This window comes from Diadema antillarum, unplaced genomic scaffold (genome assembly GCF_040938485.1).
Source record: "Diadema antillarum isolate AM-2024a unplaced genomic scaffold, OU_Dant_1.0 seq00001560_RagTag, whole genome shotgun sequence".
NCBI classification, from domain to species: Eukaryota; Metazoa; Echinodermata; class Echinoidea; order Diadematoida; family Diadematidae; genus Diadema; species Diadema antillarum.
In genome coordinates, this window is record NW_027272286.1 from 367,806 (window position 1) to 386,114 (window position 18,309).

Sequence of the window (18,309 nt, forward strand, 5' to 3'; positions counted from 1 at the left end):
TAGCATTGGACATGAACATTAAATACTGTACATGTGATGCCATGGTTGTTATGTTGTCTTGTTGCAGCTCAGCTGTATGGACAATTGTGTCAGGCAGTTTTAGCACACTGATGGTAAGGTTTCCAGGGGCACAGCAGGCTGCACACTGTGTGTACACAGTGAGCAGTTTGTGGTTACTCAAGGACCATTACATCAGGGTTGTTCCATCATCTGAAGCTTAGCTATTGGCTTGGACTGCGTTTCCATAGTTGCAGGAGTAAACAATGTGTGCTTCACAGCTAAAAGTGGACATCTGAGGAAGTCTACTGTACATTGTAAATAATCAGTTAAGGTTATTTGGTCAGTGAAGTTGTATAGTGTGAGCAAGAGCTGTAATGATAACATATAAGTTCTTTCTCTCTCTCCCTCCATTTTCCTTTTAAAGCCCATTCTCTCTTTTACAGAATTTGTTACCAAGTATTTACAGCCTGTGTGTGGCGTTTAATACAGCGCTCAATATTAGTGTTATTGTTAAATATTATTTTTGCATTTTGCTTTGTTTCATTATTGACTTTTCCCCCCCCTTTTTTTAGACACTACACAGGGCTGCACATTAACCCATTTTTGGTACTGGTCCGACCTGTCTGTTGGACCAGTAGGTACCCAGTTTTTTTCCATTTTTTTACTGCGAGTCCATACAATGTACCTAAAACAGTTACTGGTCCGACAGTGATTTTACTGGTCAGGAACCGTGGGACCAGTGCCAGTGTGCAGGAGTGGTTAACATTTTACAGTCATCAGTACTCTATTACTAGTTCTCGTAACTATTAACAGAGTAACCCCCAACAGAAAGATCAGAAAAGGGGGAGGGGCTGAGGGAGAGATGAAGAAAGGGTTATTGTACATTACATGTATGTGACATACGTATTCTCACCCATGTGCCATACATTTATTTACAATGCTATTCATAGAAACATACAAGTGTCTTTGTGGGGTTTTTTTGCATTAATGTGAGCAAACCCAGAAAACTCCCATATGAATGTTTGTTATTTTTGTTGTTGTTGTTGTTGTTGTTGTTGTTGTTGCAATGATCATGATTTGAATGAAAAGACTACAAAGCATGAAATTTACAAGTGTAATGTGGAGTGAAATTGTTGACAATATATTTCTAGCATTGCGATAAAGAGTAAAAATCTTAGCACTGTAGCTAAGTGAGCAGTTGAATAATGAGACCAAGATGTGTTTGGGTACACACAAGTACATGAAATGTAATTCATTTGGGTGATGTGCTGTGAGATTTAAATAGTCTTAACCTGTTGAGGACGATTCTTGATTTTCCTGCAACATGCATTTCCCACTGACGCTTGTAATACCCGAGTATACTCGGGATTCGTCCTCAATGGGTTGACTTCCTTTGCTACTTATCCAATTTTGATCAATTTTCACCATATATGAGGACCTTGCCTTTCATTGTGTTTATTCATCAATTATTTCTCAGTTAGTCATGAATGGCCCTTATTCCAAATATTTGCTCCTTCTGCTTTCTTGAAAATGGTTGCTATGATACCATATGTGACCGTGATACACAAGGTACGTACACACTTGAAGAGTCTCAAATACAGATCAGAAGGAGAGATTTTACTTCATTTCCTGTATTTTGTCCCGTTGACGAATCAATTATGTTGTGCAATCGATGACCGCCTCTTTTTATCATCGTTGGTAGCATCTGTTGTATTTTTGTATCTTAACAACAGAGCGCAGTGAAAGCTTGGTTAATGGAAGCGACCTTCAAGCCATGCATGACTGCAATGGAGGGGACGTGATGGTTGGGTTGTGAGTGTTCTCTCTCTCTCTCTCATCATCGTGATCAGAAATTGGAGTAATTACCAACCACTCGTCGTCGGCTTTAAAGTGATGGTCAGGGAGTGAAAATGGGAACGCAATTAATGAGGACACACTTTGCCGGAGTTGTCGTGGGAATGTGATGAATGGGGCTGGCAAGCATGACAGGCTTCAAATCTGTATCGGTTGACGCACTGTAGACTTGGTGAGTCTTGTGTTTCGAGTGTCGAGTGCAATGCATTTTGTCATACAGTGTACATTCAGTTTGTGGATCCCACCTGTTCATGTGAATACAATATATTATACACCGCTTTCCAGAAAGGAAAGGGGGGGGGGGGGGGGACTGCTGGTGTAAAACCTGTGATCAATATAACTTTCCCAAGGTCTTTGTCTCTGGATGACCTGATACAATCTGTAGGTGTGAAATTTTGAGTTCTATACAGATCTGTATGCTGCTCCGTAGTAGTAATCAATTGACAACAGTGTAGAAAGTGGAGATTTGTAGTGTGTTTTTTTGCTGCAAGTGGCATACCATACATTATATTCATTTATTGATTTTTCCATGTATAATTGAACAATTAACGTAATGCACATCCGTGTATCTATTTCTTATATTTTTGTTGATTGTTCAAATGAAATAGGCCAGGTATAAAGATAAATGTTATCAGAGGAATTGTAAAATTTTTGGTAGTCGTGATGCAGTCAGGGAAAGGAAAATTGAAAAACCCAGCGTTAAAAAGTTGCATAATTTATATTACTAGCAGTTTCTGTATCCATTATGAAGGTGTCAGATTTTGGTAATTGAAAATTCATTGCGTACGATGTAACCAATTGTGTGTATTACGTTGTAATGTACACTCTATGTAGTATACATATAATGCAAACATACTAAAAAGATTGACACCATTCAGGATTGTTTGCACAGAGACTCAACAAATAATACATAAGTTCTGTGTGTGCGTGCATGCATGCATGTGGACACTCAAACCAACAGGAGGACATCACATACATTCCTTTGAATTACATGTTCTACCCTCAGCTGTCATTTGTTACCTATTGCATGTCATGTTTTGATTATTATGCACAATACACAACCATACTACAGATCAGTGACGTTCTGAATGGACTCAAAGCTTTCCGTAGCTGCCCATTTTGTATGCTGATATTCACATTATCAACATTATCCGTGAGTAGTAGCGATATCATGTTACCATGTATTTTCATTGTGTTTAATCTGATCAAATGGATTGTACAATAAATTTTCACCTCATTCATCCCCCCCCCTTTCCACAGTGGACCAGGCTGGCAAATCCTGTGGGCAGCCCAGCGATGCTGACCAATGGGCTGGTCAGTGCCAGTGCCCACCCCAGTCTGGCCCACACCAAGCTCCACCTAGGCCACAGCTTTGTGTGGACCCACGTGTTCCCCGAGAGCTCCCAGGTTAGTCCTGCGACCATCAAGTCATTTATATTACCCCAGGGCCTTTTTTTACCTGTTTTCCCCTGAAACAAGATACTATTGGTACATTGCAGTTGTATAGGTACATGTAGGTAGGTTGGTACTTGTAGCTACCATGGATAGATAGATAGATAGATAGATAGATAGATAGATAGATAGATAGATAGATAGATAGATAGAGACAGAGGGATAGATAAGTGGAGATAGATGGATTCACATAGATGCAGATGGATAGACCAGGGATGGATAGATAAACAAGAAAATAGATGGATAGACATGATGTAAATCTAGATAAATGAATAGAGACACTTGTGCTGAAGTAGATTGCAAGGTAGCTAGATTTATGAATAGACTGGCTTCCTAGAATGGAGATAATAAATGGAGATATTGGTGGATAAAGAGATATGGAGGGAGATATATAGATGGTAAGATGAAAAGATATTGAGGGAGATAGATATATATAGATAAAAAGATTTTGAGGAGCAGGAGATTTATTGATAGAGAAAAAGATATGGAGGGAGATAGATATATAGATAAATAGAAAGATATGAAAGGAGATAGATATATAGATAGATGAAAAGATGTGAAAGGAGATAGATATATACACTAGATAGATGAAAAGATATGGAGGGAGATAGATGTATAGTGGATAAAAAGATGGAGGGAGATAGATGTATAGATGGATGAAAAGATATGGAGGGAGATAGATGTATAGATAAAAAGATATGGAGGGAGATCGATATATAGATAGATGAAAAGATATGGAGGGAGATCGATATATAGATAGATGAAAAGATATGGAGGGAGATAGATGTATAGATAGATGAAAAGATATGGAGGGAGATAGATGTATAGTGGATAAAAAGATGGAGGGAGATAGATATATAGATAGATGAAAAGATATGGAGGGAGATAGATGTATAGATAGATGAAAAGATATGGAGGGAGATAGATGTATAGATGGATGAAAAGATATGGAGGGAGATAGATGTATAGATAGATAAAAAGATATGGAGGGAGATCGATATATAGATAGATAAAAAGATATGGAGGGAGATCGATATATAGATAGATGAAAAGATATGGAGGGAGATGTATAGATAGATGAAAAGATATGGAGGGAGATAGATGTATAGATAAAAAGATATGGAGGGAGATCGATATATAGATAGATGAAAAGATATGGAGGGAGATCGATATATAGATGAAAAGATATGGAGGGAGATGTATAGATAGATGAAAAGATATGGAGGGAGATAGATGTATAGATAGATAAAAAGATATGGAGGGAGATCGATATATAGATAGATGAAAAGATATGGAGGGAGATAGATGTATAGATAGATGAAAAGATATGGAGGGAGATAGATATATAGATAGATGAAAAGATATGGAGGGAGATAGATATAGAGGAGAGATAGAGAGAGAGACACACACACACACACATATACAGATGGATGGAAGATGTGGAATAAATCAGAGAAAGACAGAGACATAATCCAAGGAGAGAGAGAGAGAGAGAAACATATCTCGGATAGCGAGAGAGAGGGAGAGATGGAGTAATTGGGGGAGCAGCACTTTCAATGTTAGTTCCCAAATAATTTTGCCATTCTTTCTATTTAACCAAGTGTATGGTCTTTGATGTGTTTATTGTAAGCCATTACAGCTTTAGCTGTAGATGTTGACATTCAGAGTTAGTGCATGTCCCGTGGATGTGCAAGGAGGCATAAATGGCATATATTTTCCTTCATCTCATAATCCGTTGATGACGCTCCTACATAAAGAGGCACACATGACATATATTTTCCTTCATCTCATAGTTTGTTGATGACGCTCCTACATGTCATCAATTACATATGTGTTACAGTGTTTGGTGTATCCAGTGAACATTGTTGTATATTGCACTGAGGGTTTCCACAGTGAGGTCAATAGTATTTGTTTCATTACCCTTTCCCCTCTGCTATAAAAGGCCCCCATGACAAGAGCAAAGCATGCCACCTGTCTCCACAATGGGGCCATCTACCTGTATGGCGGGGTGTGCGGTAACGTCGCCCTCAAGGACATGTGGCGGTTCGAGCCGGGCCCTTGCGTGTGGACCAAGATAGAGTGTCGTGGGGATACCCCGCCCCTGCTCCAGGATCATATTATGGTGGGCTACAAGGTAATGAATTGATTGCTTGATTGATTGAGGCCGATTGAAGCCATTTATTTGAGAAAATAAAACACAAAAACATATGATAGTGGCGTTTACAATGAGGGCCAGGCAGCCTTGAAAGCATCTTGTGCTTGTATTAGGATGCGTACACAAGAAAATACTATATATACAATGTACTTTACAGTGGCAACACATATTACAAATAATTCTGTGTGAAGTCAAGTAGATGAACAAGACACCATCACATTAGTATGTACATATTATGTACATTCACACGCACAACACACACACATGCAGTATACAAAAGGATTGAATACAGGATAAATAGAACATTCATTGTCTACTCAGTCATGGCTAACTGTTCAAAAAGACATCACTTCAGTAAGCACTTAAATCTAGGGAGAGTTGTGCTGCATTTCAAAGCAGTTGTGTTTATTAAATTCCATTCATTTGCACTGGTGAACCTAATAGAGTGAGATCGTACAATCAAATGAGTACCATAAATTACTTCAAGAATGAGTGGAATATTGTGCAAATGAGAGTTTGTTTGGAACATGTTGTCAAATACAGAAGGGAGCATACCTCTGATATTTAAACATAAAAATAAGGATATTCATGGGTAGGCATTCTAAAAATGTTAAGATTGTTACAATGTGTAAGGATAGAGTGTTCTGGAAGATGATAGTAGCATCTCTCTGTATCTATATATAGGAATATGACATACGCACCATATTTGACTTTATTTCGTACTTACCTTGAACCTCTATGGAAAACCATTATGGCGGATTGGTGTGTGGCATCAGGGATATTTGATTTTCTCATAAGTTTCCATTTGGCTTAATGCACTTCATAGCATTGTTCATTACTGATATAGTGATTTGCTGTATGATGTGACTCACAAATATTTTGTTTTGATAGTTTCTCATATAATGTGCAAACAAGAATTATTTTTTTCTTTGTCTGAGACCATTTTCTGAAAACAACTTCAGTCCTAAAAAAGGCCCTGTATTTTTTCTCATCCCCTAAACAGAGTGTTGCTACTTCAACATTTCTAGTGACTTCCTTCATTACCTAGTACCCTTTTGCAGTTTGCTGTTTCAAGAAGTCTGTGCCAATGTGAGCAGATATCTTGATGCAAGTGATCACTATAATGGCACAGATTCAGATCTGTTCTCCACATTTTTATGTCGCCCATCACAGCACTCTCTACCTGTAACTCTAAGCATGTGTGACTACGCATTTTTATGGCCATTTTTCATCGCAATCATTAGAAAAAAATACATGTTTGCATCAGAATAATTTCTTAATGTGGTATGTGTTTTTTTTTTTGGTGTGCAGAATACGATCTACATATTTGGGGGTCTGTGCGGCTTTGACGATCCCGACGAGACCGCTCTGTGGATGCTTGACCTTGAGCAGTATGTCTGGAGCAAGCAGGTCATCTGTTCGGAGGTCATGACCCCAGCGAGCCGGAGGGGTCACACGGTCGTTCTACACAGAGACGGCATGCACATCTTTGGGGGCCACGTGGACCTGAAGGGTTCCACCAATGAGATGTGGACGCTGGACTTCGGTAAGCTTGACTGGATGTATTACCAAGGTGACCACAGTAGCCAGTTACAACTCAGACAGTTTACAACTCACAAAGGTGGCAATTAAGTTTGAAGCTGCACCATAGATTTTTATCAGCTATGGAGACAATCTTTGCTATGTTGAGAGCCTGTGTGCTATCTATGATGAGAGTGCATGTCACTTGAATTATAAAAATATTGGTGTTTCAAACCTATTTAGGTTTTGTTTGTACTTCACTTGTGTAGATGTGAAGAAGACATGAAGGACAAGCCATCTTAAGGGTTTAATGTGCCTATCAAACCCTGAGGTTCAAACAATTTCACCTCAACAACACAAATCGTTATCTGTTATACAATGTATCATATAGCTCAGTAAAAGTACCCTGTATATTGGGGGCGGTATGACTACGTATAAAGCTTGAATTTTGGGGGGAGCAATTTTTATGCAGCCTCACTGGCAAGTGCATAGCAAGATAACTGCAGCTATTTTATACTTGTGCTCAACTATTCACAGCTTCAGCATCTTTTCACCACCACATATATGTGCAGGGGGTACACAGAATTGCATGCCCTATTTTGCTTATTCGCTGCTTTCTCTAGCTTGCACGGAAATGTTCCCCCCTCATCACTATTGGTCAGCTTCCCCATGGTCTTGTTTTACCATTAACTAACTAGTATCTGACTAATGGTAATCCATATAATCTGCTAGTATGTATTTATGACTTGTTCCCTTTGAACATTCAATCTGTGATCTCTTCATTGCAGAGACTCTATGTTGGCACACATGGGTGTACAACAACCAGGAACCCGCCCCGCCCCCTCGGCATGGACACTCGGCCGTGATCCGTGGCAGCTGCATGTTTGTGTACGGTGGCTCCAACAACCTCCAGCCCTTGAAAGATATGTGGAAATGGGACTTTGGTAAGGCCACAATTTCCAAAGGAAAAACCACTTCACGCAACTATTGTTGCCCAGTGAAACCACCTCGCTTGCGTGCTTTACCATGGCAAGGAAAACTATTGCGTAATCATTCAAAAGGGCACCTAGTACTCACTCATTGATATAAGGCAAGAGGTTATTTGTCCCATTTCTGTTAGGAACTGAAACACTGTATTAAGTGGATCAATCATTTCAAATATTCAGGATTGTTGTGGGAAACATAAAAGCAAACAAGTACATAAGACCGAGCAAGCCAATTGCCACTCATGAAGGGAATGAGGTTAAAGTGCCCCCCTCCCGAAAAGAGAAATCACTTTTAGTTTACTTGCTGTGGCTGTGACAGTTAGTCCTGCAATGATACTAAGAAATGCTATAGCCAAGTCCATGATACCATGGTGTCTGGGGCATATTCCTCAGAAAATTCTCTACTGAATGACAAAGAATCTCTAAAATTTGTTGGAACAGTTAATGTTGTATCTATTTGCTTGCAATAATTACACCCTAGCATTCCCGTTTCCTTCACCCCTTTACCCTTGCCACCCCCTTCTTTTCACCTCAGTTGTTTAACCCTCTTCAAACCATTGTCCCGTACTACCATTTACCATTTTCTAGGATACCCTGGTAGTCAACACCTTTTGAACACAATGCAGTTTTTAATCCATTCTTTCCGATGATTTCTTCCATCAGACTGCCTGCAGTGGAGCAAGGTGCGTTTCTGGCAGGGCCCGCCAGCCCTTCACGGTCACACAGCCGTCACCCTGGGGGACTCGATGATGGTCTACGGGGGCGAGGACTCGGGAGGCATCCTCAGGAGTGAGCTCTGGGTCTTCAGCTACAGTGAGTTCTCCTTGAAAATTTGTGTTATCTCTTTTTTTATCAAGGCTTTGGCTTTATTTCTGTTGTATCTTACATCACTGCATGCAGTATCCAGACATGCCAACTGCCACTTTTTTGTGTGGAAAGTACTGCAGTACTGCAGGTTTCATAGAAAATACTCTCTTTTTCGCAAATTGTGTTACAACATATACTAGGTGTTTCAAAAAACATTTCCCACTTTTGATCATAAATATTTCAAAAACTATTCATTCGATAGAACTGTCATTGATATGAGTAATAGCTGGATAGTGTACAATTTGTTTGAAGGTGATTTGCACGTGAAAGCATAAATCAATTTCATTAAATCCAAGATTGATTTTGAAGTAAGGTTTCAGATTTTGGTCAAATTTTAACCCTCTGTACAAAAATTGAACTTGGCACAGGAACCAATGATGTGTATGTGAGTGTGTGCTGACAATGGCCCTGAACAATGGACATGCCTGAACCACCTGTTGACTAGGCGTCAGTCTGGCGCTCCCTGGCACATGAATGCTTGATCAATAATTCATGTGGATTGCCCTGGGCACTGCTAGTCTGAATTCATGCATGGTAAAGTGCTTGCAAACACCACATTTCATTCCAGCTGGCAATCATTTTCAAATTTTGCTTCACATATCACTAAATTTGGGATATAAATAAGCATAAATGATCTAAAGTTCCTCATTTTAATACAACTGTCTACTAATTAAATAGTCTGACAAATTTTTCGATACAAAGAGATCATTTTTGGTAAAGAGTTCAGCTGCATTTATCATTGGGGCGATTTGTTTCAGAGTAGATTTATTTAAGGCTCCATATACACAAGTGTATATATACTTGATATATAATTGATTTTCATTACTTCCTGTCACCACGTTTACGAAAGAACAGAAGGTATTCATTGTAATTTTGCTTTTCAGAAGTAGGGAGAGCACTGACGCGACTCAACGACAGTATCGACAGGCGTTTGACTTTACACAGATACTGCCAGAGGCTGAATAAAGACTAGCTGTGATAGTGGAATTTCTCATGAATGAATAATGAAGCATTCAAACCCTGGCCATTGTTCAGGACCATTGTCAGGGTGTTAACCACACACTCCCATACACACCCAATGCCCCCTGTGCAAAGTGAAATTTTGTACAGAGGGTTGAAAATAGAGCAAAGTCTGGAACCTAACTGTGAAATTAATCATGGATTTCATGAAACTTATTATGCTTTCAAAATTAAACCACCTTCAACCAAATTGTACACTATTCAGCTATCTTTCATATCAATGACAGTGTTATTTGATATATATTTTTGAATTATTAAGAATCAAAAGTGGGAAATGTTTTTTGAAACACCTAGTACCTACTTCTGGAAAAATAAAAATACTGCTTTTTCAGTTCGCAGTATACGATAATGGGATACTGTCAATGTCAATATTTTCGTGTGATTAATTTTTCGTGCCGAGCGGCCCCAAAACATATATTTGTGGGTTCTTGAATTTGCACTGCGCAATTATCCACCCATTCAAAATGTGCAGAGAAAATTGTGAAGATATTTTCACAGGTTTTAGAATTTACACCAGCGTGAAGAAGCTCGAAATACCCTAAAATCAATGTACCGCTGTACCGCAAGAATTTCTGCATTTACAGTATGCACGATTGACATCCCTTGGTTTCATGGAGTGACAATTTCTAGAATGCATAGTTTTTTGAGTTGGAGAAGGATGATTGTACTGGCTGTGTGTTTAAGTGTGGTGTTCTCTGCTGACAGCATGGCAACAAATATAATGCTCAGTAAGACAGGTAACAGTGCTATGGCAAGGGATGGAAACAAGAACTCTAACAGACATGTCATAGTATTTAATAGTGAGAAAAAAAGTTTTGTCTAGGGTTTTTGTTTTGTGTTGTCTTTTTTTTTTAAGAGTTGACTTGGGAAATAAAATGCAGTTATACAGGGAAACCCCAATATAACGAGGTTGCCTACAACAACATAACTTGCTTTCAGTAAAGTAAATTCAGCAGTTCGTATTTTCCTTCGTATTTTGCTGATCTCCTTTTTGATATGTTTCAAATACGCTACCGGTTGCAACGAGGTAAAATCAGCGATCCTGGTAACCTTGGTGCAAGAGGGTTTCCCTGTATCTCAAAGTTCTTGCTATTTCAACAGTGTTACCTTTACATATGTGTGACCATAATTCTCTATTTCTGCAGGCTTTATATTTCATCAGTGTTATATATATTTAATACTAGAACTAATCTATGTCTGCAGGCATTATCTTTCATCAGTGTGATATGTGTGACTATGACTATCTGTATCTGCAGGCTCTGAGAACTGGACGAAGATGTCCTACAAGGGTAGTGTCATCCCATCCCCCACCGTCCACCACACCCTGGAGATGAACATCCCAGACAGTGATGCCCTCTTCCCTCCCCAGGAGGAGCGGTCACTCTCCGCCCCCTTCCTCCAGCGCCCCAGCCAGTCCTCACTGCATGTCACGCCCCTCCCCAGACCCCACTCCTCGCCGGCCTACGCGCTGGAGCCACAGGGCAAGTCGCGCGGCAGGACGCGGACGTTCAAGAACAGGGTGCATCCACTGGCGGGTGAAAGCCCAAACTTGTCCTCTGCGGATGATGCTCACCGTGGTAACGTGCGTATGATGGATGGCTGCAATGGTGATGATGCAAGGGGCGGAGATAGGCAGGGCAGGGAAAGTGAAGGAGAAGAAGATAGTCATGATGATGATGATGATGATGAAAACGATGAGGAGGAGGAGGAGGAGGAGGAGGATTTGTATGAATCAAGGGTATTTATTCCTGTCTGGGAAGCATTGAATGCTAGTAGGGAACAACTGCTTGGCAGCTCATTGCACAAGGATTCCACGTGTAACACGAGGAGGAAGAGAACGGGTAGAGTAACTCCTGAGCGGGAGAGTGTCTCTCGCCACGCAGCTGTAATGATGTCAGCAAGGGATGTGTGTAATGGCCATCGAGAGGTGAGCTCTTCAGACTCAAGGATGGGAAAACATGGAGACAGGGCGGTACCAAGAGTGCAAATTGATGACTTTGATGAGAGGTCTGCTGTGCAGAGCAGTCACATCAATGAGAATATGAATGACAAGGTCCATATCAAGGATTTGTGCAATAACCAACCGCATTTGTTGGATTCCCAGCGTGTAATCAAGGTTATGCCAATTTCACAGTCAGACAGAACACCACTCATACGGCTCAATGGCACTCTCGATGACCTGTGCCTAACTGAGGCATTGAAGTCGCAGGATCATTTAGCGTTTGACAATGCCGGCTTTACAGCGGCGGACGAGTTTCCTTTTAGCGGTAGACCGCGATCAAACAGCCTGACATCGCTGCAACACAAACTGCATGACACGCCTATTGCGTCTGATGTGCACCATAAGTCTTTCAACGATTTGCCAAACATGGCGACTCTGCTTCTGGAGAGACAGAGGACTAAGCAAAGAAATAGAACAAACCCGAGACGAAGGGAACATCATAAACAGGTTCGTCCGAAACTGCGGAAACGCTCTCAGACGGATCACAGTCTGTACCTGAAGTCGGTGCAATATGCTAACGAAGGTTGCGAGGTGGAGAAATTCCCGGACAGCGGCAAAGGGCGCCACCATCTGCTGGTCCCTGTACACCTGTACGCCTTCGGAGGCCAAGAGCCCAACATTAGCAGTCTACACAAGTACCAAACCCGTATGCCGGTGTTCCGCTGCACAATAGTGCCAGGTAAACTTCATTCCTTTTTGTCGAATTTGGGTGAACAATGATGTCTGAAGTGGCCTTGTCATTTGTATGACAATTGAAGGGCAAAATGTGTCAGTATAGAGAGAGTGGAAGTGTAATATACAATGTATGAACAACTGTTGGTTGGGCAGTCAGTCAGGTTCATAAAGCAGAGTCCATGTATGTCATATGACAGTGTGTGGTTTGCTCATATGTCACAGCTTCATTTATGAGAGCCCCCTATGTAAAAAGGACTTCAGTTATAGTTATTAAAGTTTGCTTGTGTATGCAGGATCAAACAAAGACAAAGCTACAAGGTCTAATTGTTAGGTTAGAGGAAACTCTCAGTCATCCCTTGTAAAGCTCAAGGATAGTTTACAGAGAGTTATGCCCTTAAAAGAGATGGGAAGTAACAAATTTAAAAGCGAGAGATTAGAAACTGAGCAAAATTGGACAGATGAAACAAACATTCAAGTAATTCATTTGGATGTCACCTAGTCAAGTGATATGGTGACATTTTTTTATCCAAGATTGAATGAAAGGAAATGTGTCCTTATGTGTCCATACAGAAACATAAAGACTAGCGGAAGGAAACCTCCTTTGTGAGGTTCTCTTTGTGAGCAAACCGAATATTGAAGGAAAGTTGACATACATCTTTAGTACTTGGGAGAGGTTTGGAAAGAAGTCCCATTCCTTTCCTGGAAACTTATGGATCTTTATTGAATAATTTGCTGATCGTACATTTCATTTTAGGAGACGATGCAGTGTTGAATTCTCCAACGTAATGGGTAAATACAGCATGCTGTCTTCATGACTTCAGCAACCCTCTCTTTTCTGTCAGTGCTAGTGACAAAATAGAACAACTTTTTTTAAATTCAATTTATGTCACATCTTTGCATTGTTTTGTGTTTCGTCTTTCATTTGTGCATCTTTGAACGGAAGATTCTTTGCCAACCTTCAAAGGCTGTACAGACATTTTGATTTAGTGGTATCAGTGTTGCATAATGCATCTAGATGTGTTACTTTAAAGGTGCATAGACCCGGTAGGTACGGGGGCACTGTTGGATGGTAGTGCCGATCATCATTAGCATTGATACGAAGATTGCCAAAGTAGAGCTGTCATTAAGAGTAAAGCGCATAGGTGTTGCTAGGTAATGTTGCCTTCATTGTCTTTTGCCCATCACACAGTCTTCAGTTATGCCAGTGTGCGTGCTTCTTAGTATGACGTCACAAAAGAAGATTGCTAAAGCTGTCATCATCAGCCGAATCATAAGCCGAACTGTGATCGGACCACTGACTACAACCACAGTGGATCAGACTTCTTCAGACTCATGAAAACGGGTCAAAGCGTAAGCGCTAAAGAGGAGTTGATAGCATAGGTCTCTCTAGGAAACTTGCGCTGTGCGCCCTCATACGCATTTGACTAAACCACCGGGTCTATGTGCCTTTAATGGTCATATACATTGCAGATGTCGAGTCGGAGTTATTTATGGTTTTATTATTTTTTTTTTTATGTTAGCATTATTTCTGGTGTGTCAATGTCATGTTTGTTAGGACATTCTTCTTAAAAAAGCATTCATCTTTAACTTTCAATCTCCTGATTCCTTCTCATTTTTCTGTTGTTCGAGAGCGCAATTTCGCATTTATGCAAAGACTAATTCACAGCAGTGCTTTTAATGACACCAAACACACCATGGGCCTCCTTTCCGAAACTCTGTTCTTTCAGGGTGCTGCAAAATCTTTTTCTCTCACTCTCCTGTCTTTTGTGTGCCATTGTGCCGTAAGACTATTAGATCAGAAACAAACAGCAAAGCCCTACGCTGTAGTATCTGATGTGCATTTGTTATGTCACATTAAGAAAAAAAGGAGGGGGCATGGTTCCATTAAATAACAATATTTAGATATTATTTGCTTGTTTAAATGTCTTGCTTGATTAATTGCAATTCTTGTTGCTCTCACAGCTGGTAACAACTGCGGCGCATATCTAGCATCTTGAGTGCGTCAATAGGAATGGTGTGCATACAAATAAGGGAACTCTGGAAACTGTTTAACCCAAGAGGAGGAGTTGTAGACTAGTTTCCATGGTTACCGCATACACACTACTCCTACCGACACACAAACAAACATGTGCATCATCTGTTTTGTAGAATGGTGTACCAACATTTGCCCCAAATGCTTATTTTTTTTTCCCAGTTCATCTGGTAATTACACATGTGTGAAACATAACTTACTTAAATCTACTTTTTCCCTTTTTGTGAATGCTCTGAATGTTTCTTTTACTGGTGCTACCTATTTTGCAACTACTGTACATGTACATGGTTCTTTCACTATTGTTTCAGTGACTACTTAATATAAAATAAGCAGTATGCCCAATAATGTTTCATATGAATTGTGTTATTTTGTAACAAATTATGAAGTGTTGCAATCAAATTGATGGCAAGCCATATTTCCTGAACAAATTGTAATCAGAGAAGATTCTATGCTCGTTCTTCTCGTGGTGTTTGATAGAAATTGGCGAGATATTCTGTAGACTGAGTGTATTGGGAGAATGAATGCGCTACAGTGGAGACATACCTACAATTGCCATAGCAACATTTCTAGTTTTTGTTTTATATGCAAATACGTAAAGCCTTTGCCAAGAAAATGTACGTGTGATGTAGTTGTCTCAAGATATATTCTTCAGCTGGTGTTCTTCCAAACCATACCAGGGTGACCTCGTTGTAGATTGTCATCAGTGAAGAGATTTAGAAGTGTTTGAATGGTCTTGTCTAATCAGTGTTTTCAACATGCACTTTTCTCTTCTCGAAAATTTCACAGGAAAACCCACCCCAAGCCAAATACAAGCCCTCCTGCACTGACAACATCTGGAATGGAAAAAGAAAAGAAAAATGCTAGCGACAGTTTCTTATGCAAGTGACAGTTTCTTATGCTCCAAGTTCCCAGTATTGCAGAGCCCAGAATGTGCATACAAAACCTTCACATGATGGACAGGCCTGGGATACTATTCTTGTAATACGACATAATATGTACAATTTTTCTGTACTGTGACATACACATATCTTGTGTGAAAAGTTAGAAGCGTTTTATGTAGAATGTTAGCAGTGGTTACACTTTTTGTGACTTTACAGCTCATAAATAGTACATGCAATCCCTTGTGTGGAAAGCCAGATTGTGCCTAAAAATAGCACTTATACATCTAGACCCCGTTTACAGTGCAAGGCTCGGCCGTGGCCGAGCCTACCTTCATTTCAGTGTAAACGCGCAAAAGGCCAAATGCGAGGCCAAAATTGGCAGCGCATTTGGCCATGCTCTGGAGGTAGTCTTGGCCGCGGCTCGGCCGCAGCCGAGCCCAGCCTTTTCTCAGTGTAAACGCAAACTGGGCCAAATGCGCGGCCAATTTTAGTCTGGCTTCCAAACCCTCTCCTTGTACTATTTCGCTATTCAGGATATTAACCCCCTCAACGTCGAAAACTAGTGTAGTTTAAGGTGGTTTTGTCCTGCAAAGGATTTTTTCCTTCAGCAAAGGCCTTTGCCCTGACGGCGACTTCGTCGCCAGGGAATTCAGTTGGCAAAAGGTCTGAAAACCAGACAATACCAAATTGCGTTTGTTTACAAGCAGAGCGCCACTATGACAAAATATTGAAAGGTTTGAGTAAAAAGCGTGGCCGAGCCCGGCAGTGTAAACGGACAAAATTGCGGGGCTCGGCCTCGCAATTGAGGTACGGCTTGGCCGCGGCTCAGCCGCAGCTCGGCCCAGCCCCACACTGTAAATGGGGTCTGAGTCATGCAAACTATGCATGCACAGGGAAAGTGTAATCATCCGTGCCTTGTGTGAAATGCCAAGCATTCTGCAAGCAGAGGAGAACGGAGTGATGACAAAGCACAATGTGTGAAGAATGTAGGCAAGTCTGTAGGAGGAATATACATGTATCAAAGTGTTCTGCACAAGTGGACATCATGGAATGTGTGCCATTTCATGAAATCAACAGTGAAGCAGACAAAGGGAGGAATGTTGATTAAGGACATGCTGAAGTATTAAAGTTGTGAGACATACTTTGCTTCAGGGAGGTTGTGCCTCCTTGGAAGAAGAAAAATGATGGGCTTGTGAGCATGGTTGAAAGGGTATTAAACACAATATGAAGACATTATAATACTCATGGTTAGAGGGTATAAAAAAATGATGCTTTAAAAATATATGGTAAAAATACTGTAGGTATTGGGAAAGTTGTAATCTAACTCTTTTTGTGCCACGTTCGCACCCCCGACTCAGTGGACGGCATGCCAACTTCGCATATTCTGCTCAAACCTGCAAATCCGCCCAAACAGATCGATAAATCGCCAAATACCACAGTATGCAAGGAAAGCGTTTCTCAGAATTCTGTTCCTCTCACATAAATCTTGCACTTTACATGTGGAGATTGACTAGCAAGCACTGTTCCCTACTGGATTTGCGGGAAAGTTTTAGGTTTCTGTCACTGTTTTGTGTGCAAAAGTCATCATGATGACTTCACTGTAATGTAGCTATTGGTCATTTGAAAGAAAAACAATAATAGGTTTGTCATAAAATGAACATCAATGCAAAGCCTAGCATTTTCTCTACAACTTTGCTCACTACATTGTCCATCTTAACAGAAATCTTTAAAATTAGTATGGATTTGAAAAACAGAATATTCTCTCAAAGCATGACAATGTTGGTGTCTCAGAATAATGTGGCACACAGGGCGTTTCCATGATGGCACATAAAGAGATAAAGCACATATAAAGGTTGCAGTCTCATGTGGAGCTGCTGCACAAAGTACTGTATACAACATAAATTTAGCAAGTCCAAATTTTCACGGATTGGTACTTCCTGATGTTTTTGGTAGTGGTTAAATTCACCATCGTGGAGTTTAGTACTGAACGGAGAAATGTATACGTGCATGTCACATTCATATCGGGATCAGAGTCAAAACTTTTGCTCATCTTTAAATTTGCGAATAGCACCCGATTCGCGAGATTTGTGAAATATTTGCTGTGCACATTATATGATTTGCTCCACTAAATGTTATTTACACATGTATGGTTTAAAGAAAGAAAGGAAGAAAAAAAATACATTGGAAGAGGTAAGAAAGTCAGCCTCTACATGACCATGATTTTGGTAAAATTGCTTTAAAGTTTAGAATGATGCATTCATGTCATGCAGGAAATTAAACAAAGTCAAGCAATTAGAAACACTGTGATCACTTTTTTTTCATAGAAGCAGAAAATGTTAAGATCTTCAAAACATTCTTAGTTATGAAAATGAGGCTGTGTATACCAAAGCTCAAATTTCTGATGTTCCAACCAACAATTTTTTTGTGTCTTTAAAGTCTGCCACTTTATGAGGATAGCAGAGTGACAGGTCACTTTAATTTGCATCAAAACTCCTTCAAAGTATTAAATGAATTTATGCAGTACCTCCCAGTATCCCTCAGTTATCACATCATCATGCCATAGAATGATATTTACCATCAGCGCTGCAGAAGTCCATTATAGACATAGAGTACACTTAGGGTATTAAGCGGCAAGAGGTGGGAATATTTTTCAAATTTTGAGGGTTTTGTTTTGTTTGTTTTGTGTACTCTTACTCTTTTTGATATCGACGGTCAGATTCTCATTTTGTTGCCATATGGCAGATAGAGTAGTATCAGATTATTTTAAATTTGAATTAGATTGTGATATTTTTTTTAAAGAAAAAAAAACTAAAAGGGAACATTACAGGATTATTTGTAATGTACTTCTTGTTTTAGTAGCAGCA

General features: G+C 40.1%; 1 protein-coding gene across 1 annotated transcript; it reads left to right on the plus strand.

Moving 5' to 3' along the window:
- Positions 1-1,530: 1,530 nt before the first annotated feature.
- LOC139710767 (uncharacterized) lies at positions 1,531-15,628 on the plus strand. Its single transcript, XM_071622684.1, has 9 exons — positions 1,531-1,569; positions 3,115-3,261; positions 5,249-5,440; positions 6,773-7,007; positions 7,771-7,926; positions 8,632-8,781; positions 11,112-11,453; positions 11,511-12,536; positions 15,351-15,628. Exons 1-9 carry the CDS (start codon positions 1,531-1,533, stop codon positions 15,389-15,391), a joined length of 2,328 nt encoding a protein of 775 aa, XP_071478785.1. The 3' UTR covers positions 15,392-15,628.
- Positions 15,629-18,309: the final 2,681 nt, after the last annotated feature.